At 48.4% G+C, this 26,020-nt stretch overlaps 2 protein-coding genes and 1 non-coding gene across 8 annotated transcripts in view; 2 read left to right on the top strand and 1 right to left on the bottom strand.

Moving 5' to 3' along the window:
- SMYD2 (SET and MYND domain containing 2) overlaps positions 1 to 10,734 on the top strand; it is a 53,063-nt gene extending 42,329 nt beyond the window's left edge. Inside the window, exons 7-12 of the mRNA XM_066261373.1 lie at positions 1,032 to 1,134; positions 3,549 to 3,659; positions 4,640 to 4,760; positions 5,556 to 5,730; positions 7,741 to 7,849; positions 10,304 to 10,734. Coding sequence (XP_066117470.1) covers positions 1,032 to 1,134; positions 3,549 to 3,659; positions 4,640 to 4,760; positions 5,556 to 5,730; positions 7,741 to 7,849; positions 10,304 to 10,384 — 700 coding nt within the window. The 3' untranslated portion in view covers positions 10,385 to 10,734. The remainder of the gene's footprint in view (positions 1 to 1,031; positions 1,135 to 3,548; positions 3,660 to 4,639; positions 4,761 to 5,555; positions 5,731 to 7,740; positions 7,850 to 10,303) is intronic.
- LOC136327549 (small nucleolar RNA SNORA54) lies at positions 1,201 to 1,323 on the top strand. The gene has a single exon (XR_010729743.1). It is a non-coding gene; the product is annotated as a small nucleolar RNA SNORA54 (small nucleolar RNA).
- An 8,068-nt stretch (positions 10,735 to 18,802) lies between the features above and the next one.
- PTPN14 (protein tyrosine phosphatase non-receptor type 14) overlaps positions 18,803 to 26,020 on the bottom strand; it is a 172,624-nt gene continuing 165,406 nt past the window's right edge. For all 6 annotated transcript variants that reach the window (XM_066261371.1, XM_066261369.1, XM_066261367.1 and 3 more), the window contains one exon: positions 18,803 to 24,020. In XM_066261371.1, coding sequence (XP_066117468.1) covers positions 23,892 to 24,020 — 129 coding nt within the window. In that variant the 3' untranslated portion in view covers positions 18,803 to 23,891. The remainder of the gene's footprint in view (positions 24,021 to 26,020) is intronic.

Here is a 26,020-nt window from a genome sequence, read left to right as displayed (position 1 = left end):
TAACATATAGATGTGAGTGTCCGCATGAGCCCCAGTTTCCAGGCAGTTTTAATTGGGGGGAAAAATCCCTTTGGACTGAAATCAATTCGGCATTGTGATTTCAAAGGCAGCATTTTCAGAGATCAAGCATTCTCCCCCTGTAGTTTAGAAATTTCTGTTCTCAGAACTTTGACCTTGATATAATCAGAAAGCTCAAAGCCCCTCGCGCAGGCGACTCGCTGTCCTCGCCATCCCTGAAAAGCAGGCCGTGAGCAGCAGGTGCAGCGGTGTCCCAATTTTCCAGATGAGGAAATTGAGGCGCGGAGACTCAAACGGGCTTGGCTTCTCCGGGTCTCTCGGGGGATCACAGCCCTCACTTAGGAAGCTGGCACCTCCCCCTGCGGCGGTTTCTCAACATCTGAAGAAAACACATTAGACATAATCCACTGACATAGAAAGCAGCTTGGAAACGACAACCTGTTTGTCTTGAACGGCGGCGTACAGTGAGTAGCGGTTCGCTGTCGGCGTTGGGTTTTGAGCCCTGCATCTCACAGGAAGGAATTTTTGTGAGATATTTTGTTGTTGCCATTCTGATTGTATGTATGCGGTTGTTGTTGTTTTTTAATTGATTTTAGAGAGAGGGGAAGAGAGAGAGAAACATCGATTTGTTGTTCTACTTATTTATGCATTTTATAGTTCTACTAGTTGTTTCCTGTCTCTGCCCTGACTGGGGATCAAACCCGCAGCCTTGGCAGATTGGGATGACGCTTTGACCAACTGAGCTACCCGGCCCAGGCTATTGTTGTGTGTTTTTTGTTTTGGGCTTAGATATTACTGTTTTGGATGGCACATTTCACTTTTCAATATTGTGGAAGTTTAAGATGATCAATGCATGCAGGAAACCTCTTAGAACATAATGGCCAACCATTAGATTTTTGTTTTGTTCTTGTCGTGCAAATGTCAGGTCGCTGTGACTTAGCAAGTCAGCGGCCAAGGGGTTACCTGAACTGTCCACCTTATTGAGAAAACTGGGTTTTCTTTTCTATTAACAGCGTTGCATTGATGAATCATAGTTGTTGCCCCAATGTCATTGTGACCTACAAGGGGACCCTGGCGGAAGTCAGAGCCGTGCAGGAAATCAACCCAGGAGAGGAGGTGAGTCGTGGCCGTGGGTGGCTGGGACAGCATGCTGTGGGCAGCTGTTTTGAAAGGCAGTGTAGGGAGCACTGTTCGTGACCTGTTCACCTGGCTGTGGCTGATGGGTTCCATTCCAGTGCTACAGCACTTCCACTGACACATGACTGACTGACTGGTGGCTCTCAGTTTCAGGTCTTGGAGACAAGCCCCTGCGGGCCATGGGTGGGTGGGTGGGGGGGAGGCAGTGTAGGAAAAAAATCACTGGACCAGATGGGCTGTGTGTGACCTCGGATACAGTTACACTGTATCTATCCTCGGGCCTCCCAGGGTTATGTTCAAGATTTGTGACCTATGACTTGGAGCCCCATACTTTTGGCTTCTGTCTGGTGCTTGCCATTTCCAACTAATAAAAAAAGCAGGAATGTAGAGATTTTTAAAGAAAGGGGACTGCCAAAATGACCAGGATGGAATTTGGGATTGCCTGTAGAGTCTGTGTGTTCCTACCGCCCAACAGGGGAGTTTGAGCTTTTTTACTTTAACTAGTGAATGTTGGCCTATCCCCCCCCCCAAAAAAAAGCAACCCAGCAGTAGCTAAAGAGTGAAACTCCAAGTGACACGTCAGCACTTTGCAGCCTCTGAAGTCTGCATCTGGGTTTGGGAGATGCTCTTTCGGGGAGCAGCTCGGGGGCCAGTCGCACACTGGCAGGGCCAGCAGAGGCGGCCAGGGGCCAGGGGTCGCCACTCGCTCCCTCCTTAACACAGGGACACGGGGAGAGCCAGGTGCTAGCACCTGCTCAGTGGTCCCCTGTCCCTTCCCACCCTGGGATTCTGTGACTACCTGCTAAGACGTCTCACCTTAAACAGGCTGGCCTAGCGCATCGCTGGATATAGGCTAATATTGTCTTACTTAAATAATAATAATAATAAAACCCAATAGATGAGTTTTTAGGAATTGTAATTTCAGTTTTCATCATCTTTAATACTATTTTAGGGCATGTCTCTGGATTTTCAATGTGAAATAGAATGGTCAGTGTGGCTTTGGTTTCTCAGAAGTTGTCACCTAACCCACAGCCGAACTGAGATTTTCTATCCTTTGCTAAATTCATCATGACAAGGGTGTCATGCTTAGGGTCGCAGTGTCTCGGTTTCCGAACCTCCTGAGGAGACCACCCTGCTGCCCGGCAGTGAGAATGTGAGTCACCAGGCCCCAGTGCTCCTGGGGGTTGACAGGGACAGGAGCATTGTGTCACCTGCACTGTCCCTGTCTGGGCCCGGAGCAGGGACACTGAGCGGCCTTTGTCGCCATCTTCTGGGCTCTTCTGTTTGTTGCACTGTCTGCCCGTAGGTCATTTCAAAAAAACGAGGCCGGAGGCTGTTGCCGCTGCGGCCGGCCCACAGAACTTGTTTCTGTTGGTTTGCCCTCGTGCTCTCTCACAAACCTGAAATGCAGTCACCTGATTCTGGGGAAGCTCTGCTTTGGGGGTGCCTTGCCCTTCAAAGAGGAAGAAGCCCCTTTCCCAGGGCACCAATGGGCTGTGAGGTCTCTGTTGCTGCCCTTTGGGGTGGAGAGAGCCAGGCGGCCCCTGTGTGAGTGCCCTCTGCCCGCCTGCCGGGACCTGAGGTTCATGGTGCATGGCAGCTTTGTGCCATCCATCTGTGCAGTCAGACATTTGCCTGATGGTGTGGGATGAGCAGCAGGTGCCGTCCCAGTGAGTAGATAATGGACAGTTAAAGGCCGGTTTCCTCCATATGCTCCAAGTCTCAGTTACAGACCCCATTAGAAAAAGCAAGGATGGAGACCCCAATGAGCCCAAAGGTAAGACTTTTCCAAGTTCCCTGGCCCCGCTGGGTAAGGCAGCCACATGCCCATGTCCTACAAGCTCTGTCCTCCGTCTGTGGACTGGTCCCAGCCTGCTGGGTGGAGCTTCTTGCTCCATTGCCAGCAGATGGAAGGAGATGGGGGAAACATACCAGTAATGCATCTGAGCCACCCCAGCTTGCAAAATACAAGGCCAGGCAGAGATAGCCAAGGCCAGTCCCACGGATGAGCAGAGCCTATGCACAGTGCACTTTGCTTCTGTCCACGAGACAAGCATCTCCTGCCGGGACAAATCCCAGCTTTCTCTTAGGAGAAAAGAGAGAGAGAGAGAGAGAGAGAGAGAGAAGGTGCGGATGCTTTCAACCCTCCAGTTTCCTGTTTTAGGGTCTCCTGGACTCTGTAGAAGGTGGGATGAGAAGCCCTTTCTCTCCCCACAAGGAGGTGGACGACACTAGAGGATTGTCGTGTGTAACTGTGTTCATGCTGAAGTGTGGCTGCCCTCTACGTCTGTCCCCACAAGGACACCACCGCAAATGCTGGCGGGGCCACGGGAAGGAGAGGGAACCAGCTGACCTGTAGCAGACTGCAACGTCAGCCTTTTGAATCCCCTTAGGTTTTTACCAGCTACATTGACCTCCTGTATCCCACAGAAGATAGGAATGACCGGTTAAGAGATTCTTACTTCTTCACGTGCGAGTGCCGGGAGTGCACCACCAAAGACAAGGTAAGCTCCCCGGCAGCACTCACAGCAGAGGTGCCGGCCGTACTCTGTGTCTCAGGGCCTGTCTGCCCAGTCAGCGTCCCTGACTCAGGGTGTCTCCACCTATGGTGTTGCTGACCTTTTAAACCCACCTCACAGTGGGAGACAGTCCAAGGGAACCCAGTTAGACCAGGTCAGTGTTCACACTTGGTGAAAATGTACCATCCATTACACGGTACGAATAAGAGAAGCATTTGTCCAGCTGCTATTTCTTGAAAAGAAGTGACTGCTCAAAATATGGAAGGGAAGAAGCACACGGGCATCACCTTTAGGCTTCCCAGCCTGTTCAAAAGATGCAGATTTTCCCTGGCATTGCCCAGATTACTCGTCAGTGCCACCCCTCCTTATTCTAGTCTCTGGATTTGTAGATGTCTGAACACATGTATCTGCCCGTATTCTAGGTGTCCTGCCTGGATAAGGATTGTCAAGAACATATTTTGGGAGGGGGGTTATAAAAAGGTAATGGTGTTTGAGGACACAGCTGTAAGCTAGAGCCTGGAGCGCCTGTGCAGTAGTTACGTTAAAGGACATGGCCCGAAAGTGGGAGGGCGTGCGCAGTTGTTTTTACAGTTATATAACCTGCTGTCTTATTTATAGTTTACTTCAACAAAAGGGGGGGCACGCATGCGTGAATTTTTCCGCACTGTATAAAACTGGCCTTGAAAAATAAAATGCACAACAGCTTCTGTAACCTTCTCTCCCCCACGTTGGCTACGCGCTCATTCTTTTCACCTCGGTATCTCACCTCCCAAGGGGCCCCGGGACCCCAATATGGTGTATTGAATTTCTCTTAGATCCGTTGCCTGCTTTCCTTTCATTTTTTGTAACTTGAGCACGGGCGGGCCTGCCCCTCTGCCTGGGGGGGAATGTACTATTTGAGAGGTTTCCCTGTCGCCTGGGTTCCGTGGAAGGTAAACCCTTGCGTTTGTGGACATTTCCCTCAGGATAAGGCCAAGGTGAAAATCCGGAAGCTCAACGATCCCCCAAAGGCAGAAGCCATCCGTGACATGGTCAGATACGCACGCAACGTCATCGAGGAGTTCCGGAGGGCCAAGCACTACAAATATATCCTTTACAGCTGTCCGGAAGTTTACCTCCACGGGGCGTGGGAGAGTCGGGAAGAGGGAGCAGCAGGACAAGTTTAAGGGGGCTGGACATTGAAGGAAGAGTGTCTCCCGGTAAATGGGCGAAGATTTACTGGCCACCCATGACATGGAGTCAGCCACATCAGTTTATGGTGTCCATCCTCTCTTGTTTCTCCTTATTTGGCTAGCGGTAGAAGAGATTTATTGTTTAAAACTATGGAGAACAGTTCCTGGCAGGTGCCCATTTGGAGGGCATTTTACTGTGGGCACAGTGCCAAGGGCTTGGCTTGTATTGTCTCACCCGATCCTCACAGGGACACTCACCAGGTCATCGCCCTGGGGTACATACAGACAGTCTTAGATACTAGACAGTTTGCCCAGGGGACACCGCTCACCAGGGCAGATCCGGGATTTTTGCCCCACTCGTCTGCGGGCCACCACAACCCATAGTCTCAACAACTATCCTGAAGCATCTTGTTGGGTGTTGCAAAGGTATTCGATGTATATACCAAGGGAAGAACTGTAACTCGTGAAAGGGGATTGGAGAGAGGCACGCGGATTTCTCAGTGTCAGAAAGAACTTCCCCACGGTGGGGATGTCTTCCTTAAATACTTCAGCTCAGCTTAGGAGTGTTGAAATTCTAATCACCATTGTTTACTTTCTCAGAGGGTGAGAGCACGGGTGGTGTGGGCGCAGTAACTCCTTGACCCCCAACCTGCCTAGAGAAGTCTCCAGGCCACGGTGGGGGCCGGTCATTTCCTTGACACCAGAGCACCCCCTAGCGAGCTGCTGGAGATCTGCGAGCTCAGCCAGGAGAAGATGGGCTCCGTGTTTGAGGACAGCAACGTGTACATGCTGCACATGATGTACCAGGCCATGGGCGTCTGCTTGTACATGCAGGACTGGGAAGGGGCCCTGCGATGCGGACAGAAAATCATTAAGCCCTACAGGTGATTGCAGCGGCCGTTCCGACCGTCCTAGCGCGTGGAATGGGAATCTGGTGATTTGGAATGCGTCCCTGGGCTGCTCGGTCTTCTCGCTGTCCCGTGTGGGGACATGCCTAGACCAGCTCTCTCTTCTCGACACCCGCATCTTGGAGGAACAGGTGCCGGGTGCTGCTCCACTGGGTCCTGCCTTCCCCTCCACCACCTGGAAGAGACACCGAGGATGGCTGGTTGAGCTTATGCAGGGGTTGCTGGGGCAAGATCCGTCCCAGGGCCTGTCCAGGTGCTATATCCATTGTAGGGAATTCAGTCCAGTGTTAAAAAGCCACCTGTTTGTTTCTTTTCCATCATTATCTACACTCTCCCCTCATGATTTTCTAAATTGCAGCCCAACTGGCCAACAAGGAAACTCTGGGACCTCTGGGTTGAATAAAACAAGTTGGGTTTTAACATATAATGATAATGACTACCAGCTATTGACTGCCAGCCGTGGGGAAATTTCCCACTGAGAGGGTTATTAACCAACCCTCAAAGTGGGTTACGGAGACAGGTTGTGGCGCTGTCCTCTGGCTCTGACTAGCCACGTCAGGGCTGGGATGGCCTAGAGCAGATCCCTGGCGTACAATTGACAGGACCTCCTCAAGACCAAGTGGGTCAGGATCTGGGCATTGGGCCTGAAGGGCCTGAAATACTCGTGTTCCAGAAGCACGGCAGGTGTTTCTCAGGGATTTGAGAAGCCCTCGGTTCACGGTCTGAGATTAGGGACTCTTATATTGGTGTCTGGTCTGAATTTCCACTGCCAAGGGGGCCCTCTACTTACCCCACACTGCCCTGATTAGCCAGCAGGGGGAGCCCAAGAGGACACAGCGCCTAAAATCTGCTCTTAGAAACAGAATTGACGCCATTGTGGACAGTCTCAAAGCCTGTTGTTCTTCTTCCCAGGGTGGGTGAGAAAGCCCTGTGTTCTCATGCACACCTTGTGAGAGACCAAGGAGGAAGGGAGAGAGGGAGAGTGAGAACGAATGAGATCATCTCAGCTTTGTGGTTCCTCTCCCAGCAGGAACTTGCTGTGCTGGACCCTTCCTGAGCTTAGTGAGCCCCAGCTCTGGCCTTCAGGGGGCAGGGGGCACTGTCCCCAGGGCTTGGCCCCTACTGGGGAACACAGCCAGAATGTGTCTCTTTTGGCTGGATTTTGAGGGCACAGCAATACAAACCAGCCCGTAAACGACCACCTCGTACACATGCGCACCAACGCCCATCCTCTGGCCCGTGTGCTGCCTCCTGGCCCCTGCTCCCGGGACAAGGGCTCTTTCCTGGGAAGCCCCGTCCATCCATCAGCGTCAGTTAAAGCCAGAACAACAAATACCGTCTGTGTGTAAAGCTCTCTACCAGACAATAAAGAAAGAATATCGACAAGAAATAGGAGGTAGAATAAGGTGCCGTAATGAAGAATTGGTGCTTCTCATCTCCCTTCCTGTCTGTCCCTCTCTCTGTCTCTTTCTCTGTCTCTGTCACAAAAGAAAAAAAGAAATAGGAGGCGTTCTCCTGACTTCAGAGAGCTTATAGTTTTGCTAAACCTGGTATCATAATGGGATGGAAAGCTGGGGCCTTGAGACCCGGTGTGCGCATTTGTAAGTATACCAGCTCCTTAACACGAGGGGGTAGGCCTAATGTCCTCCTGGTGGGGAATTTACCTGAGAGGATGGTTTCCCAGGGCCCTGCTCTGGGTGCATCTAAACAAAAACCTGAGACTCCGGCTGAACATAGAGCTTATAAATGTTTTTGTATAGGGTTTCTCTTGCAGTTTTTATGTAGCTTTTCAGAAACAAACTGCATAAAATGAAGTGTGCCCACGGTGGATCGGCAGGGCTGACCCATCCGCACTCTGCACCCACACCCACACCTGCTGGCTGCCCTGGAGCCGCAGCCACGAGCTCAGCAGCGGGGGGCTTCCCAGCCCCTGGGCCGCTGGGCAGCCCGTGACGAGGCGGCCTGTTGTCTGTTCTCCTCTTCCAGTGAGCACTATCCACGCTACTCCCTCAACGTGGCTTCCATGTGGCTGAAGCTGGGCAGACTGTACATGGGCCTGGAGAACAGAGCCGCCGGGGAGAGAGCCCTGAAGAAGGTACGTCTGCGATGGGAGGCTGGGCCCCGCAGAGCCTGGACAGCCTCCTCAGCATCCTTCCTTCATCCATCCCCGGGCCAGTGGACAGAGGCTGCTGGGTGGGTCCGGCGGCCGTGCGGGGGGAGTTTGCCACTTGTCTGCCCTTTAGACTTTATGGGTTCGTGATGCTCTACTGTGGTGAATGCAAGGCCGTTAGGATATGGAGAATTTCAAAAGTGTACTTAATAATCACCATCACTTGTTCATAGAGAGCCAGTTACATGCCAGGACCCTGATGATGGCTTTTCTTTTTATTCTCACAAAAATGAGATTTTCCCAATGCTGTGGCTAACTCACAGGGGAAACAGGACCCTGGGCATCATGTGCCCCCACCCCAGAGTTTGACAGCTGCCCTGTGCCGCCCGTGGGCGAGGGGCGGGGCCCTGACCCTCACTTTACAGCTGCTTGATTGTACCAATAGATTCTCATTGTCCTTAACTGGGAAGTTAACAGGTTATTAAAATGTAATCTTTGGGACAGTCTGTTTACTCTTCCTGTAAGAGAGTGTTTGTGAAAGTTGGGGCCACCGACTAGCCTGCATGCCTAATGCTCCAGATTCCCCAAATCTTCCCAGTTGACCATTCGGGAAGATGGGAATAAGGCCCCACATCCCACATGGAAGGGTCAGGGTCCCTCCAGGCCAGGAGTATGAGTTAAGCATAAAATTTTCCATTTTTAAACCAGTGAATTTAAACTAGTCTTATAAAATAATCTGTATTAGCCCTGGCCGGTTGGCTCAGTGGTAGAGCATCGACCTGGCGTGTAGAAGTCCCGGGTTCAGGTCGATGCTTTATCCACTGTTCCAAAGTCCGGGTTCGATTCCCGGCAGGGCACACAGGAGAGGTGCCCATCTGCTTCTCCACCCCTCCCCCTCTCCTTCCTCTCTGTCTCTCTCTTCCCCTCCCGCAGCTGAGGCTCCATTGGAGCAAAGATGGCCCGGGCGCTGGGGATGGCTCCTTGGCCTCTGCCCCAGGTGCTAGAGTGGCTCTGGTTGCGGCAGAGTGACGCCCCGGAGGGGCAGAGCATCGCCCCCTGGTGGGCGTGCCGGGTGGATCCCGGTAGGGCACATGCGGGAGTCTGTCTTGACTGTCTCTCCCAGTTTCTAGCTTCAGAAAAATACAAAAAAAGAAAGAAAAGATAATCTGTATTGCCTTAGTGAGCTAGGGGGAAGGAACCAGTTGGGTCACAATTGCAAAGCGCTGGTGGGTAGTTACCTACAAGGTCAAAGAGCGGTGGAGTCGATCTGAGCGAGGAACGTGAGTCATGAAACAAATGCAGAGGGTGAAGGAGGCATTTAACAGGTGATTCCTGAAGACTTGTACTGTTCCTTGGCCTGCGTCCTATTGGTTTGAGATCTTGGAAGAGAATGGTATAATAGAAAGTACGTCTGTCATAGTGACAGGCCATCATAAATTCCTTGTTTGGGCCAATGGGAGTAATTTGAGTTTTTCTATCTGTAATAGTTGAATACAAAGGAGCAAAATAAGTTCTTATGGATAACATTCGATATATGCTTTCTATGTGCCAGGCACTATTCTAAACACTTTATGTGTATGAACAACTCTGAGAGGTAGGTATCATTCCTATTTTTCAGATGAGGAAATAGAGACAGAGTGGTTAAGTAAATTGCCTGAGGTCACACAGCTAGGAACCAATGGAGCTACTGGTAACTTTCACTTTATATCCCCTCACTCTAAAAAAACTTTATTAGGCTCTGGCTAGATATAGCTCAGTTGGTTAGAGCATCATCCTGATACACCAAAGTTGTGGGTTCCATCCCCGGTCAGAGCACTTATAAGAGTCAATCTATGAATGCATAAATCGATGTTTCTCTCTTAAAAACTAAAACTAGAAACCTTACTAAATACGTTTTCTCTAGCTTCCTTAAATGAAACCTGCAACTGTTTTTGTTTTTTAAAGAACATGTATCAGAGGAAAACATGCCCTTATTGTAAGAATGGTTTAGTTACGTCTTACAGATTAGTAATGTAACCTGAACATCAAAACAAGTGTGATATAAAGTTCACTGCAGACTTTTCTGTTCCAGCATCACTTGTTTCCTGCATTGAGAGAAGCCAAACACTTCTGTCCCTAAACCATTTTTTTTTTTTATGGCAACTTCTACAATATCGGGGCAAAAACATGTCATGTAATCAATTTCTCTATATCATCTCTTCAGCTATTGCGGAATGTTTTACTCGGCAGTAGAAACTGGGTGACTCTTACTAGATAGTCTTGTCCTTTTTTGTTTGTTTGTTTTGAAGCCAGAGTCTGGAGGAGAACACAGGCTCTGAATGCCAGTTCGCATCCCGTGCCTTAAAGCAGAGAAGTCCAACGTGACTGGAAGTTAGCCCAGGGAGGTGTGAGGGGCTCGGCTTCGGTTCTCACCCCCTTATCTGTCTCTCTGTCTCCTAGGCCATTGCCATCATGGAAGTGGCTCACGGCAAGGATCATCCGTACATTTCTGAGATCAAACAGGAAATCGAAAGCCACTGAAACGATGCCAACGGGGCAGTTTTTAAATGCTCACGCAGAACCCTCCAAGGATTTGAGTATTTCAAATCATCTCCATCACGCCAGCATTTCTATCCAATTGCTGCAATGAAAACACTGTTGGCACTTAAACCTTACACATGGCTTACTTGGAATTGGTCTGAACCTTTCACCTCAAGATCACATTCATTTTTGAATGCTCCCCCCCCCAAGAGATAATGGCATGGTTTCATATATTATACTTTGGACAGGTTGAGTTTTAAAAAATGTTACTGTTTTTCCCTTCATGCCTATTATTGTAATGTTCTGAACACACACCTGAATGATGAAAGAGAATAAAAAAGGTAATAGTATTTGAAGTTTGTGTTTCCTTTTGTGTGTGGAGAGGAGTTCAAAGAGGTGGTGGGAGCCCCATCATGGAGGGGAGCTCACACCTGCTGTGTGTTAGTCAGTGAACCCAGCCCTCCCCAGGAGGGGGTCAGGTGGCTTTGTTGGCCTGAAGTTGCTTTCAGGGTATAGTGCCTATGGAGGAAGAATAAGGAAAGAGGCAAGAAGGGAAAAATAGTATATACTGCTGGTGGCTGAGGCCAGGCAGGTCCACATTGGATTTGGCAGACAGTAGAAAAACTGAAGAACATTGGGCCATTACCATTCAGTAGAGTCTCGCTACGGCAGACAAGCAAACAGGAAGGTCGCTTCTCAGGACCCTCGCTGTTGCCATCCACAATCCACTCTCACTCAAGCACCCATAGCCTTACCTAGACCATCCACAATCCACCCTCACTCAACCACCCATAGCCTTACCTAGACCATCCACAATCCACCCTCACTTAAGCACCCATAGCCTTACCTAGACCATCCACAATCCACCCTCACTCAACCACCCATAGCCTTACCTAGACCATCCACAATCCACCCTCACTCAAGCACCCATAGCCTTACCTAGACCATCCACAATCCACCCTCACTCAACCACCCATAGCCTTACCTAGACCATCCACAATCCTCCCTCACTCAAGCACCCATAGCCTTACCTAGACCATCCACAATCCACCCTCACTCAACCACCCATAGCCTTACCTAGACCATCCACAATCCACCCTCACTCAAGCACCCATAGCCTTACCTAGACCATCCACAATCCACCCTCACTCAACCACCCATAGCCTTACCTAGACCATCCACACGCAGCGCTGCCACGTGCTCATGCACTAATCAAGGAAAGTGCTCGCAGCCGGTAAACCAGCCAGCAAGCCTAACAGCTGTTTTCCCAACAAGGTACCTGTGAGGAAGGTGAAGGGATTGAGAAGTACAAACAAGCAGTTACACAACAGTCACAGGAATGTCGAGTTCCTCCCTTTGCTGCTGTGTTCTCTTTCCTTCCTCGTGTCCATACACCCACACCACCCCACACACACAGGTCACGGCACACACAGTGAGGTCTAGCAGGTAGGATGCATTCTCTTGTCCAGTGATGTGCAATAGACATTTATTGAACACCTACAATATGCAAAGCACTCTGCATAACTCTCTGAGTACAGCACAGGGAATATAGTCAGTAATACTGCAATAACTATGTATGTTGCCAGGTAGATGTCTAACCACTATGCTGTACATCTGAAACTAATATGATATGAATGTCAACTGTAATTTTAAAAAATCTTTTTAAACAAAATTAATTTAAAAGTAGGTGGGCAGTGCCTGCTGGGAGAAACAATTAAGTTCCCTGGGCGCCCCGCCCTGGCAGGACATGTGTCCATTTCCATTCATCCGTCTGGTGCAGGCGTCCCCAAACTACGGCCCGCAGGCCGCATGTGGCCCCGAGGCCATTTATCCGCCCCCCCCCCCCCGCCGCACTCCCGGAAGGGGCACCTCTTTCATTGGTGGTCAGTGAGAGGAGCACTGTATGTGGCGGCCCTCCAACGGTCTGAGGGACAGTGAACTGGCCCCCTGTGTAAAAAGTTTGGGGACCTCTGCTGGTGCCTGATCCCCAAATGCACGCAGGTGCTTCACGCATGCTCCATTCCCTTGGCGGTGTCCTCATCTGAGAGCAGACTTCCCATCTCTCATTCTATTAATTGGTCTGTGCAGCCCTCTCCTTGTTGGGAAACACTCCAGGGTAAGTGTGAGAAGGAAAAATTTTTTTCCTTACCAACTCTGTGTTGTTGAGCAAACACTGGCTTCTCCTGCGTGGCCAGCAGGAATCCAGCTTCCCCACAGCCAGGAAGGTAGCAACCCACAGACTGTTTGTTAGCAACAGCTGCAGGGACGCACGGGCCCATAACCAGTCCTGCTCCAGGGCACAGGGATGTTTCTCGCAATCCAAAGAGAGGAACTTCCCCATTTGGTAATAATTAAAGCCTGATGGAGTTGACACTTCAGCTTTTTTATATTCATGATATGTAAACAGCCATAACTTGGCTATGTTATCTTTCCTTCCTCATCTCCAGACACCCACACGCATCCCGCACACAGGTCACGGCACCCAGTGACACCCAGCAGGTAGGATGCATTCTCTTGTCCACTCAACTGCAATAACATGTTTATTGAACACCTATTATCTGCATGGTATATAGATCTCTCAGTGCAGAGAGCTGAGTAAGGCATGGTCCTGGCTCTGGGAGCTTAGTGTTTTAGGAAAGCTAATTTATTCTGTATCTAAGCTTCAAGTAAGCTTAGCCCACCATCTCCATGCATTTTATAAAAGTAATAATCTTTCAGTAAATTTAAAATAAGGCAAATATATCCAAAACAACTGAGCTGTCCCTTCTTCCTCGCCAGTCCCACTCCCCCGGGAAACCACTGTGAACAGTTGGCATATATGTTCCCATTTTGTCCATTTCTATATAAGTAGGGTTGGAGAAACAAAGCCAGAATGGTACTGACATATTTTGCAATCTTCTCTGACTCAACAATAAGGTCCTTTTCCCGTTCTAGCGTTTAAAGCTTTGCTTCAATCGTTTTAGAGGCAGATACTGCGTTGAATGTGCATGTTCTAATTCACGCGGCTGTTCTCTCTGCTGTGGGCCTGTGGTTTTGTTTGTTTGTTTTGAATATTTTTTATTTATTCATTTTAGAGAGGAGAGACAGACAGACAGACAGACAGAAAGGAGGAGCAGGAAGCATCAACTCCCATATGTGCCTTGACCAAGCAAGTCCAGGATTTTGAACCGGCGACCTCAGTGTTTCCAGGTCGACACTTTATCCACTGCGCCACCACAGGTCAGGCGGACCTGTGGTTTTTACAGTCTACTGCTATTATAAACAATGCCACACTGAACAATCTCAGACAAATATCTTTGCTGACATGTGATAGCGTGTTTGGGGATAGATTCCCAGAAAGTGGAAGTTCAGGAGCAAATAGTGGAAACATTTTTTTTAATATGAATAAATATGGCCATATTTCCTTTTTTAAAAAAAATCCTGTATCAGGTACCAGTAGGAAATAATATTTGTAGTATTTGTTTTCCTCCACTCTCCTTATATAGTACTATTTAAAACTTTTTTTTTTGGGGGGGGGCCAGTGTATAGTATGAAAATACTTTATATTATATGCACTATTAATGAGATTGGGTGCTTTTTCTTACACCTAGGAGTTCTGTTTCTTCTCTGAGTTGTTATTCATGGCAGTTGCCTGTTTTGCTTTTCATGTCTTTTATAATTATTTGTAAGAGCTCAATGTGGATAGGGATATTAGCTATTGGCCCTGTACTGAAATTATATTTCCCTTGGTTGTCCGTTAGGTTTATTTTTCATGACACTTCCTGTAGCCAAGCAGATTGTTTTCATCTTTAAATGAAGAAATAAAACCATTTTTTATGTAAGTCTTTGATCTATCTGGAATTGTTTTTTATTTAATAGAAAGAGATGTGATTGTACTCTTTAAAATTTTTAATTTTCACAATTGCTAGCCACTTAATGCCAGCATCATTTACTGAATGATTTCTTTCCCCCTACTGATTTGAAATGTTCTCATTACTATTCCTGTAAGACTTGGGTTTATTTCTGCACTATTCTATTCCATTTATTTGCCAGTAAAATGCTCTTTTAATTATTGTCGCACCGCAAAAACTTTTAGTACGTACTAGTGCTAATCTGCAGTGTTCTCTTGAATTTTGACCATTCTCCCATGCTTAACCCTCCAATGTCCTTGAGTCCTTTGGCCATTCCCCACCCCCCCACAAGTGCTGTTGTGATCTTTTGCATTGGAGCCAGGGATACACAGAGAACAGCTTCATAATACAAGTCTTTGTATCCAAGAATGTGATGTTTATCAATTTGTCTGTGTTTTGTTTCAAAGGGTTTAGTTCTGTTTATACAGGTTCTATACATTCACTTTAACGCCTAAATTTGATGTTTCTATAGCTACTATGATTGTGCTTTCTTCCATTATGTTTCTTAACCAGTTAAGTATGACAAGTTCTCCCCATTTATTTTTATTAAAAGAAAATAAAATCACAAAATAGACATGTTTGACCCTGTCTTTTTAAATTTTCATCATTTTACCGCATATTTGTGTGCATTGTTTATCTTGATCTTTTCTTACATTAAAAAAACAACTTTCTTTCCCAGCTCTGTTTGGAGATAAACAAGTCTACAAGTGGTTAGTGTTATTCTCTCAAAATTATATAAAATCACTTTTTCTGTTTATCAACCAAAGAAAATAAAGCTGAGTCTATGCATTTAGTCCATGCAAGACAAAACAAATTAGTGTATGTACGGTTCCTGTTCTCCTGCCATTCTATTGGACTTCTCTTCATTTTCATTGGTGTTTTTGTCTACTGCCTTTTAAAAATACTATGTGGCTTTTCTTTCAAAAACTCTGTCTTGTTGTCAGAGTCAAGATCTACACGGAATGATTTGTATGTTTAAGGAGACATTTGCCATCTCCTTCACGCTGGCTTACAGCATTCTCGTTTTCATGACCCAAAACACACTGGGACCGATGGTAGGGGAATGACACTTTGTCAAGTGACTGGGTTGTAAAGGAGTCACTTGCAGAAGTGGTGCTGTTGCCCTGTTCCTTATCCAAGGAACCCGAGTGTCCACGCTTATCAGCAGGGGTTCGCTGTGCATGGCTATGGCAGCTGAGCAGAAAACAGAATGGGTGGGGCAGCCACCTTTAAAGCTAGAGATGAGCTGTGCAGTTAGTAAAATTGAAAGACAAAAACTAAAATTGGGGTCTTCTCTAGCGGGCTGGTGCCTCTCTTTTCCAGGTCCACAGTCCAGGCTCTGAGTAAAGGACAGTGCAGGGAAGGGGCCTGGCGCTGAATAGGGGTCCTCCTGGCACCTGTGAGAAGGATCTGTTTCTCTGTCGCCTCCGCTCCACCTGCCTAGCGACCATCCCTTTCAGTTGTTTTCTTTTTTATTCTAACAATGACAACTTTGGAAATGTCAAACTGATTATTTAGTGTGATCAAGTTATACAGGAATAATAAGTGGGTAGAAACAAAATAAGAGAGCTTTTAAAAGCTGAAAAGCAGACGTTCCCAGGCCCTTGTGCCTATGAAGATAATCCTAAAAGAAAGAAATGCTTTCAACGAATGCAAATATACACAGTAGAGAAGAGAGACAACAATTCGACTGTTTTCTCTGAAAAAAAAAAAAGGTTTATTGCATATGTAAATCAATAGATATTTTTTATAAAAAAAAAGTCGGCATAAAGATGTCACATTTGTAAAGGCACATATGAAACATTCCACAGCCATGACGAGGGCAGTGAGCGCATTAACAATATGCAGCTAGGACCAGTATCGAAATAAGACACTATAAAAACAGATAGGAAACAGTGCAAAAAATACTGTCAAAAGTCAGTTTTATACACCTCATAACTGTGTATAAAACTGTCAAGCATAAGCTTATTTACTGATATAAAAAAGCACATAGAATAGCATGCATAGTTTTATTTATTTAAGGCTTTTAATATTATTACATTGAGAGGGAGTCTAGAACAAAATAGAGTTGGCATGAATATTGAGAAATCACTTCCCAAGTTGGGGGATGTCCTATAAACTTCTCGCTCCCTCTCTCCCCTTTCAAGTTGGTGGTAAAGAGGTCGGACTTCCAATTGCAAAAGAGCAGCTCAGGGTCCCAGGTCCCAACCTGGAATGCCTTGCTCACAGCAATGACCTCACAGGTGGTTACATTGCCAGGTCAGCCCACAATAACCAGCTCACCAGTTCTGGCGGACACAACCCAAAATTTCAGCTGTGCTGGAAGCCAGAAGGTTCTGACCCAAGAACCTTCAGAACAAATTGGTTTCTAAGCTGGGGACCTGTCTATACATTGTTTGGATATAAAACCTCCTAGGTGTCAATTATTTTGAATAATACCACAATTCTCAACATCTTATGAAACACAGACCAAGGAAAGCATCAGTATCAACATACTGAGTAGAGTAAGAACAGTCCACTGAAACAAACTAGATACGCCTGTTATTTGATGTTACCAGTATATGTAACATAAGGTTATATATTTAATAGTCATCTGCATATGTAAACCTTTCTCTTTTTTTCCCATGCAGGGCTCCTCAAACAAGTCAGTTGACTTTTAAAGGAGCAAAGGACATACACCCACAGGGAACCATCTCTGAGGAAGGGGAACCTCACTGCTGAAAGAATAAGGCCCGAAGATTTTTCAGATTCCAAACAGTGGCAAGAGAGTTCGGTGAAAGGGAACTGCAATAACCTTTTACAATGTTCAAGTTGGGAAAGAAAAAAAATAGGTGGAAGGTTATTGATTAGCTAACACTGCAGCTGAGGGAGGTGGCAGGCCCCTGAGAAATGCTGGGAACGCCAGACACCGCAGCTCTGAGCGCCACCCTCGCTGAACTCAAAGCAGGATTCCTGAGATGTCGGAAACCAGTTCTGCCCCTGGGCACAGACCCCAACCTAGTCTTTGCAGCCTTTTCCTTGAAACCTTTTGCCAGGTGAGAAGGTATCTCTCTTTCCCTGGAGGAAGTTGGGGAAGAGAGAACAGGGTAAACTTGAGAGTGGACAAACAGCTCATCCTGTCTCTGATCACAATCTGACTTGTAAAGTTCCTGGGGTGCCCAGAGTTGTCCCTGTTTCACCAGATTGGCTGTGATGAAGGGATGATGGTTCAGCAGGAAGCCAGAAACAAATTAATCTGAATGCACACACCACTCTGCAAATGCCGCCTCTGGGAATCCGTGTAAGTTCACCTTGAAAGAAACGAACAGGTACGGCTGCGATCGTCATTGTAAACGGGACTGACAACTGAATCCATCTCTGCCTTCAGCTGGTCTAGTACTGATGATTAGCTATCACCAGGTGAGGGTGGGTGAGCAAGGGCTGCTTCCTGGTTGCGACAGCTTTCTAGCTGTTTTCATTCTGGTTATTTCCCTTTGCGAAACTTACTCCTTGAAAGTACCTAACTTTTAAAAATGGAAATCGGCTCTCCTAATTACATACTATAGTTTGGAGAGGCGGAAGAGTGATTCTCTATGACCAGATTACACCATTTTGCAGCTTTGCCCTAACAGGGTAGGGAGAGACAAGGACCAGCTGAGGAGGGCTGGTGCCTCCAGCAAACTGAGAACATGGAAAGGCCAGCCTAGCCCTTGGTGACAGAAGTGCTCTGGGAGTGAAGAGGGTGACAAGAGGGTGACATCACAAAGTAGTCTCACCCCACACCCCCCCACCCCCACCCCCAACCAGACAAGGAACAACTGCAGTCACTGTCCCGACGTCCTCCTGGTTCCCTGACTATAAACACAACTTGCCATGAAGGGGACTGTGCTCTGGAGGCCCCCAGGGGAGGGGGCAGGAAAGAGGAGCCAAGGTGCAGGGCAGCTGTGACAGACTGCGGGAGCCACCAGGATGAGCAGAACCCTCTGCTCCGAAGGCTGCTGGGAAAGGAAGGGCCGCCAGCCAGCCAGGGGAGATGGGACCCCCGAGTGGCAAGTCCGGGCAGCCCCCAGAACCCACGATGCCATCACAGTCCAGGCCAGCAGTGAGGACACGGTTTAAAACCATGAGCAAGGGTGAAGCAGAGCCCCGTGTGGCAGCCCGGTCTTCCCAAAGGGTGCCACCACGCAGTTTCTGGCCTCACAGGAAGGGACAGTACGGAGCAGGAGAGACATTCCAGGGTCCAGAAAATTATCTGTGAATTTATGACCGTTTTTATAGCAACTTCAGGGCTGATCTGAAAGCCCTCTTCCTCCTCTACCCACTCAGAGCTCCTCTCTGGGCAAGCTTATGGCACTTTCTGGAAAGAATGATCTTGATGGCCCAAAGTGTGGCAGAAGGAACAGAGACCTTCAGTGCGGATGCCTATCATATTTGGGCTGCACATCAGCTCCAGCCCTCCTGCTTTACAGTGAAATGTCCTTGAATTTGTTGTTAAAATTGGAAGGCTGTCCGAAGCTCTGAACAGTAGGAACTGATACACATCTTGCCCTTTAAGGCACCAAACCATCATAAACCATCCATCCGGTCCTATGAAATCAAGTGATGCCAGATACTCAATGCCAGGCTCAGGGACATTTAACAGAGAAACTATCCCTCGGGCCTTGGGGAAAAAAAGATGCAGCTGTATTAAGCTAGAAAAAATAAGGAATGGTCATCTTCTCTGGATGAAAATGCTCACCCACCCGAGTTTAGGGGCAGGGTGAATTTGATTGGCTACGCCTCACATTTCTCCCAGGCACATTGCCGCGACTTGCAACAGAGGCATCACCGAAGTCTTTTGTCCCCTCCCAAAGTTTTAGAAACTGAGGCAAAGACAAGAACCATCCTGCTCTCTCGCTCAGAGTTCAAGGGAAGTATCAAACACAACTGAGCATCTTACAGATGTCCACCCTCCAGGGCCGACTAGTTTGTCACCGTAAAGCTGTGGGCCACTGGAAAATTTGTGCAGTGTCCATGGTAACCCCAAATTTCTCCATTTGGAAGTAGTGCTGGATGGGACGTTGTTTTGCTCAAAAAAAGAAATCGCTATGAAGGAGGGGGAGGAAGAGGAGCCTGGGGGGGTTAAATGGTGAGAAACAAAGGCTTGATTTGGGGGGGGTGAACACACAATGCAGTGTACAGAATCGAGCACCTGAAACCTGTATAATTATGTTAACCAGTGTTGACCCAATAAAATTCAATGACAGAAGGAAAGAAACAGAGAGAGAGAGAGAGAGAGAGAGAGAGAGAACATAAGTGTTTGACAAAAACCATAGGCAATAACATAAAACAGCAACAGAAGAATCTTTGGTAAAACAAGAGAAAGACGAATCCCTTCAAAGGGTCATCTTAAGAGACCAACCATGATTACTTGTGCTTCTGGAAACTTCTCACACTAGGAGCCCAACTGTTCCTAATACAGAGGCGGGATGAAGGATAGATTCACATTTACATGGGCCTGACCCAGTCCCATCCCTTGAGTCTAAGCTCTCTGGCATACATCTAAGCATGACCCTCCAACTGCCACCCCACCCCGAGTGACTGACATATCTCCCTCAAGAGAAGATCAGTGATCATACCTACTTTCCCCATCACACACACACTGGACAGTGGAATGAGATTAGAGGGCACCTTGTCCTCTGACAGGACCCCTTGGGGACCCAAACATCACATCCCCTAACCACTGGGCTGCGGTTGGCGAATAGAGATTGCACATTCTGAAAGGACAGTCGCTGAAAAACCCCAGAGTGATGCGCCCGGTGGCCAACCCCACCTCTCAGAACCAGCGGTGGACTGACATCTCTGCAGAGGGATGTCCAAGCCCCACGAGAGGGCCCACTCCTCAAGTGGGCAGGACTCCCTGGAGCACGCAGCACGTTCGCAGGCAGAGCCGCCCCGCCCACAGCACAGGATTTCACGTTCTTTCACACTTCTTTGAAGAAATGACGTACAGTCTGTTGGGGGAAGAAACACACTTGTACGTATTAGGTTGACCCAGGTGGGTGTTCTGTTATTTTAAATAAAATATGGTCTGACTTTTAGAAATGTCATATGGGTCAACCTATATTAAGCTGGGAAAGACAGAAAAGTAGGCAGCCGCATAGCAACGCTGCCCTACTGGACCCACTGAGGTTTATAACTGGCTCACGAAAGCCGAGAGCAGACAGGATAAAGGTTAAGTGAGCACGGGGCAAGCCAGTGGGCAGACCCCACGGCCCACAAAGACGTTCCATCCAGGCTGATGGAGGAAGGGGTCGAGATGGCCAAGCGACTCCTAGGCCAACCATGACATTCATTACAGTGACAATATTAGCTCCTCTTCTCCATCTAGGACCACAGGGATCATAGAAGTGAAATTTTCTGTGTTTGGGCTCCTGGGAAGCACAGTCCTCCAAGGATTCCACGTGGAGAAGTTTTCACTGTCCCTGTTCTCACTGTTCCTTGCCAACCAAGCAGAGGAGCTCGTTCCTCTGTATCCTCCTGTAAAGAAATCAATGTGTGACGTCCCTCTCTAATGCTGCCAAACCGCCCTGTACTTCCTGTCCTTGGAAAGAGGTTTCTATAAATGGAAATGCTACCAGCGCCTCTGACTAAAAGGTGGAGTCTCCTAAGAGCCCAAGGAAACCAGCAAAGCTCGCCAGCTCAGCTCCCGGATGGAGACATCAAACTGCCCCCGCGATCCACTGACCACACCAAACAAGGATGAACACGGGGCCAGTGCCCCTGAATGAGTGTGGATGAAAGAAACAGAGCATCTCATCTGGAGAACTGCAAACCCAGAAGCCTGAAAGTGTCTGCTGGCTTTGTCGTGGGATGGGCCCCCCCACCTCCATTTTTAATTTTCTCCTTTCAAACCCAAATGACAGCAACAGACTCCAACAGCTCCAGTTTCAGACTGGATACTGCATCAGGAACTCATTCCAAAAGCTCTAACTAGATAACTAATTTAATACACTTTGCTTCAAGGTTTTTTCCTTGGCCGGCTTCCCAGATATAAAGCATCTCTGGGCAATTATTATGCAGATGCCACCGAAAGAACTTTAAATGGCTACTGCTGATTGAACAGGAGAGAGGCTGGCATTGTTGCTGGAGCTGTGAAAAGGAATGCGAAATGTGCCCAAGGACCCAAAGCCTTTGTTTATCAAAAGGAAAGATGCGGGTTAACTTTTAAATGTTTTCCTTTGGGTTTCCATAGACACTCTGGCTATGAAATTGGACATTAAACCCACTTCGTTCCTGCATTTTGTGCGTTAATGAATACTCCTGTAACACAGTGTGGCAACAGTGGACAGGTTGAAGGGGGTGATGAGCTCAAAGAGACGGCAGATCTACACGCTGCCCGTGTGAGACATGTCAACAGCGCCCACGCCAGGGCCAACGCGACAAAAGAGGAACCCTGACACTGTTCATCAAACAATAAAGCAAAAAACGGCACACCAACTGTTTAGACATCCCACACAGCAGAGTCGTCCAAGGATGGGCCGTCTCTAAGGAAAGGGGACAAACACCACTCTGCCTGCTGGTGATCCAAGCTCTCAGTGCCTCGCAGTGAGAGCTGTGAGCTCCGCTCCACTGAAACATCGTGTCATGCTGATGGTGCTCTTTTCCAGAATATACACCAAAATTCCGGAATCTACAGAGGTCAGCTGAAGCTCTTAGCCTCCCTGAGTGATTCTCTAGACGCTGGAGTAGGAGACAGAAGGCCCTCCGTCACCAGGTACTCTGAGTCTAAAGAAGAGAAAAGTCACCATACCATCTGGCCAGATGTGAAACTGAGTTGATTTGTCTGCCAAAGTAGTTGATAGGGAACTGCGCCCACAACCATCTGCTGGCCTGCGGTGACCAGAAGTCACAAAGGCACACTCTTCCTTCTGCTTGATCGGATGCCATTCTTCCTTTGTCTTTTCAGCTCAGGAGAAGAAAAAGGACAAAAAAAAAAAAAAAAAAAAAAAAAGCAACCGTAGAAGAAGGCATGTTGGAATACCACAGTGATCGATTCTAAGGACAAAAACAAAATTTAAAAGCTCCATTCAAGGAAAACTAAAGAAGAGAGGAAAATGCCCCCAAATTCAGCCAGACAAAAACTGAATGGATACTTGTGTACAAGCCTAGGAAATTCGGAAAGACAGTGACCAATGAAGGCCCAGGAGAGACGAGTGAGAACAGAACTTCAGTGGAGGCGGCACTAACACCACAAGTGACCCGAGAGGGCTGTGTGGGAAACAGAGCCCACCACGGGGCTTCGTGCAAGAGGGACTGCACCGCGTGGGCCAAGATTGCGACTCCCGGGCCTCGAGTGGGCTTCGTTCTGCTCTCACAGACTGGAGATGGTACAAGCACGGTGGGTCACACATGGGTGGTTCCCGGCCAGGGCCCCTGTTGAGCGGCCAAAAGCCACCATCAATCAGCTCTCCCACTGTTTCCAATGACACAGTGACTGATGGACAGACAGAACACCCCCAGCACTTGACCTTCAGGTCCCCGTCCAATACACACACCATAGGCATACAGTATCAGGGGTCTTCCTGTCTCCTTCCTCTTCTCAATCAGGCAACAGGCCTCCCTGTACAGACAGCCTGTCCCAGGGCCTCAGAGGCCGCCGACCTGGAGCTCACGGAGCAAAGGAGAAACCACAATCACCGAGGCTGCAGCCCCTGGCAAGAGGACACAGGCTCCCAGGCCCAGGTACGAGGTGGTTGCTAAAGATGCCAACAGAGCTCCTCACTCAGCCGGGGCCACGGTGACTCCTGTCCTACAAAGCAAGCTCTTCTTCTAGCTGCTCATCTTTAATCGGGTAGGGGGTGGGGATGGAGGGGTGAGGGGATATACCACTGAGGATGAGGACAGAAAGGGAGAAGGGGGAACCTGGACCTCACAAGCCCAAAGTACAAGAGAAGAGTGCTTTTTCCTTCAGAAGAGGGGCTTGACCCTGATCTTTATATTTTAGGGCAGTGGTCAGCAAACTCATTAGTCAACAGAGTCAAATATCAACAGTACAACGATTAAAGTTTCTTTTTTGAGAGCCAAATTTTTTAAACTTAAACTATATAGGTAGGTACATTGTTATTAACTTAATTAGGGTACTCCTAAGCTGGCCTTTGCGCCCGCACTCAAGGGGCCAAAGAGCCGCATGTGGCTCGCGGGCTGCGGTTTGCCGACCAGAGTTTTAGGGTAAATGTATTTTTCTTGCCGCCTCTGATTTGGACACGAGCAATTAAGCCGATGAATTTCAGGGTCACCCACCTGACTATGACTTCATCAGAGATGTGTTCCCTCTGTCCCCCAAATGACCCACCAGGCAACCTTCCCAAACAACAACATGTTACAATGCAGATCAGTCAAAATGTGGTTCAAATGAGAAGTACTACGTTACTGTGAAAACTGCATTACAAAGATTCACAAAAGTTATTCCAAAGGGGGGAAAATAAATTATCTCATATAAAATAATACACGGTGTTTATGAATAATCTCGGCTCCCGCCATCAGGGAGCCCGTGTCCAGGCCCGCGGCTGCGGCCCGCTGGGGGAGCCGATGCTGTCGGGAGGTACCCCCACCGGCGAGACGGAGCTGGTTCCCTCCTCAGGAGCTGGCTCCGGGGCTCAAATGAGTCTGGAGTTCTGGAGGAACTGAATGAGCACTTGGTAGACAAACTTGTACTGAGCGATGGTCTGTATCATGAACATCCTTTGCTCCCTGAGGACCCTCAGCATCATGGGCACTTCCACCTTCTGCAAGAAAAGAGACAAGTCATAAGGGCCTGTGATGGGAGCTTCCCTTGGGTCAGTCCCCACGCCTTCATCCGAGAAGCACTCGCTCACTGTCCACGTGCAGGCAGACAGCAAAGGACTGAGCCCCCTCCCACTCACCCCGAAGACGTCACACCAGCAGCTGGAGAACCCGTTGGCCTGCCCCCTCGAGGTGCTATTTTAAATACAGACCAGCGTGTTGGAGAACACAGAGAGGCTGGAGTTAAACCCAACTGGTACTCTCAACTCTACCACACTGGTACTCTATGGAGGAACCGGTGACCTCTCTTAGTCTCGGTTTCTTCCCTGTAAGAAAGGATAGGGCTGCTTTCCTTCAGTGACAGTGTGGCCCTGCCCACGTTTGCGACATTTTCTCAGAGATAACGTGGGGTGCGAACAGCGCCCACCTCACAGGATCACATAAAGAAATGTGGGTAGAACACTTACACCGTGTCTGGCACGTGGTGAGCTCATAATAAAGACCACTCATTGTCCTTTTATTAATGGTAATGAAGCGAGACCACCCACCCCCACACCCCCATCCCATCCTCCCACTTCCTGGGCGTGGGGTGTGGGCACGTCCCTTCATCTGCCTGTGCCGCTGTGTCCCCGTGTTAGACAAGGGTTCTCGGGAGATCCTTGTCGTAGAGTTAACTGTGAGGCACTCACAACAGTGCTGGCACATGGAAACACCGAATGCAGCTAAGCTGTTGTTACGGGTGTGCAGGTTGGAGACGAGACAAGGAAGGTTCCCCTGGTCCTCAGTGAAAGCATCTCAAGGTGCCTTGAAGATTACTGCCATAGGCTCTGATGGCCATTGTCCCTAAGTCAAGGGCTCATGAGGCAGTTGATGCTTGCTAATCTCCCATACAAGGCACTTTCTCCTCCCTACTCTAGGAAGGGCGAATAACTGACTCAGAAAATAAGCAAGATCAAGACACCTTGCTATCTGGCCAGTGTGAACCCGGACTTTGGTAATAAGCTCATCTGGGACAAAAAACTAAATTCAGGGGGCCACGAGAGAGTGTTGCAAACCATAAATTGTGCGGGCATTAAAATGCTACAGGTAATATTCAGTGACTAAAAGCAACAGACCACAAAGAGGCTTCTCAGAACAGCTTGGGTGAGTCCCCTCCCGTCCCCACTCACAGTCACCTGGCCTCACGCATCTTTGTCTCAAGAAAAGGAAAAGGCATCTCACTGACAACATTAAAACTGAACGAAATAAAATGTAAAGTAGGTTAATCAGGTGGCCGTGGAAAGATGGCAGGAAAGTTTAGTCAGGAGGAAAACGGGACACACAGTTCCTATTTATCTGTCAAAATCTTTGCTGAAGAAAACAAATGAACAAACTAAATGCGTTCCCCTCTTCTCCCGAAGTGAGGGGGTGACGCTTCTCGCCAGGCCTGAGGCAGAACAAAGAGCCCTTCCTCCCCTCTCCCCATCAACCAGGGGCGAGTATGGGAAACGGGACAGATAAGGCTGGCTATATTTGTGCTGGGGAAGGGAAGTGAGCCCTGTGAGTCATCTCGCTATCTTTGAATATCAATGGGAACAGAAGTCCTTTTTGGACTGACTGGTTCCGGCAAAGAATGTTCTGGCAGGCAATGGGGCATTGAGGAAATGTGCTATGTTGGGACCCGGCAGAGAGAATGCAATCATCCTGAGCCCTCGTCAAGCCCACGTGGGGCCCCGGTGGCCGAATCCCTGATTCCGCGCCGCGCTGCCTCCAACATGTGTTGTTTACGTTCTGCTGGCCCAGTAACATCTGGTGATCAATGAGCCTGCGTGTCATCGCGTCACGGAGGCTTGGCCTTTGATGCGTCTCCAAAGAGCTCAGAACAGAACAGTCCTTCATGTCAGACAAGACAGACCGAACAGCTTCTCAAGTTGAAAAGGAAGAAGGGGGAGCAGAGGAGTGCGGAGGAATGGAGGCAAGAAGGGGCATTGGACGAAGAAAGTCAGGGGTCCCCAAACTACGG

Source organism: Saccopteryx bilineata, chromosome 2, assembly GCF_036850765.1.
Source record: "Saccopteryx bilineata isolate mSacBil1 chromosome 2, mSacBil1_pri_phased_curated, whole genome shotgun sequence".
Classification (NCBI taxonomy): domain Eukaryota; kingdom Metazoa; phylum Chordata; class Mammalia; order Chiroptera; family Emballonuridae; genus Saccopteryx; species Saccopteryx bilineata.
This window is presented reverse-complemented; position numbering and strand designations above follow the sequence as displayed.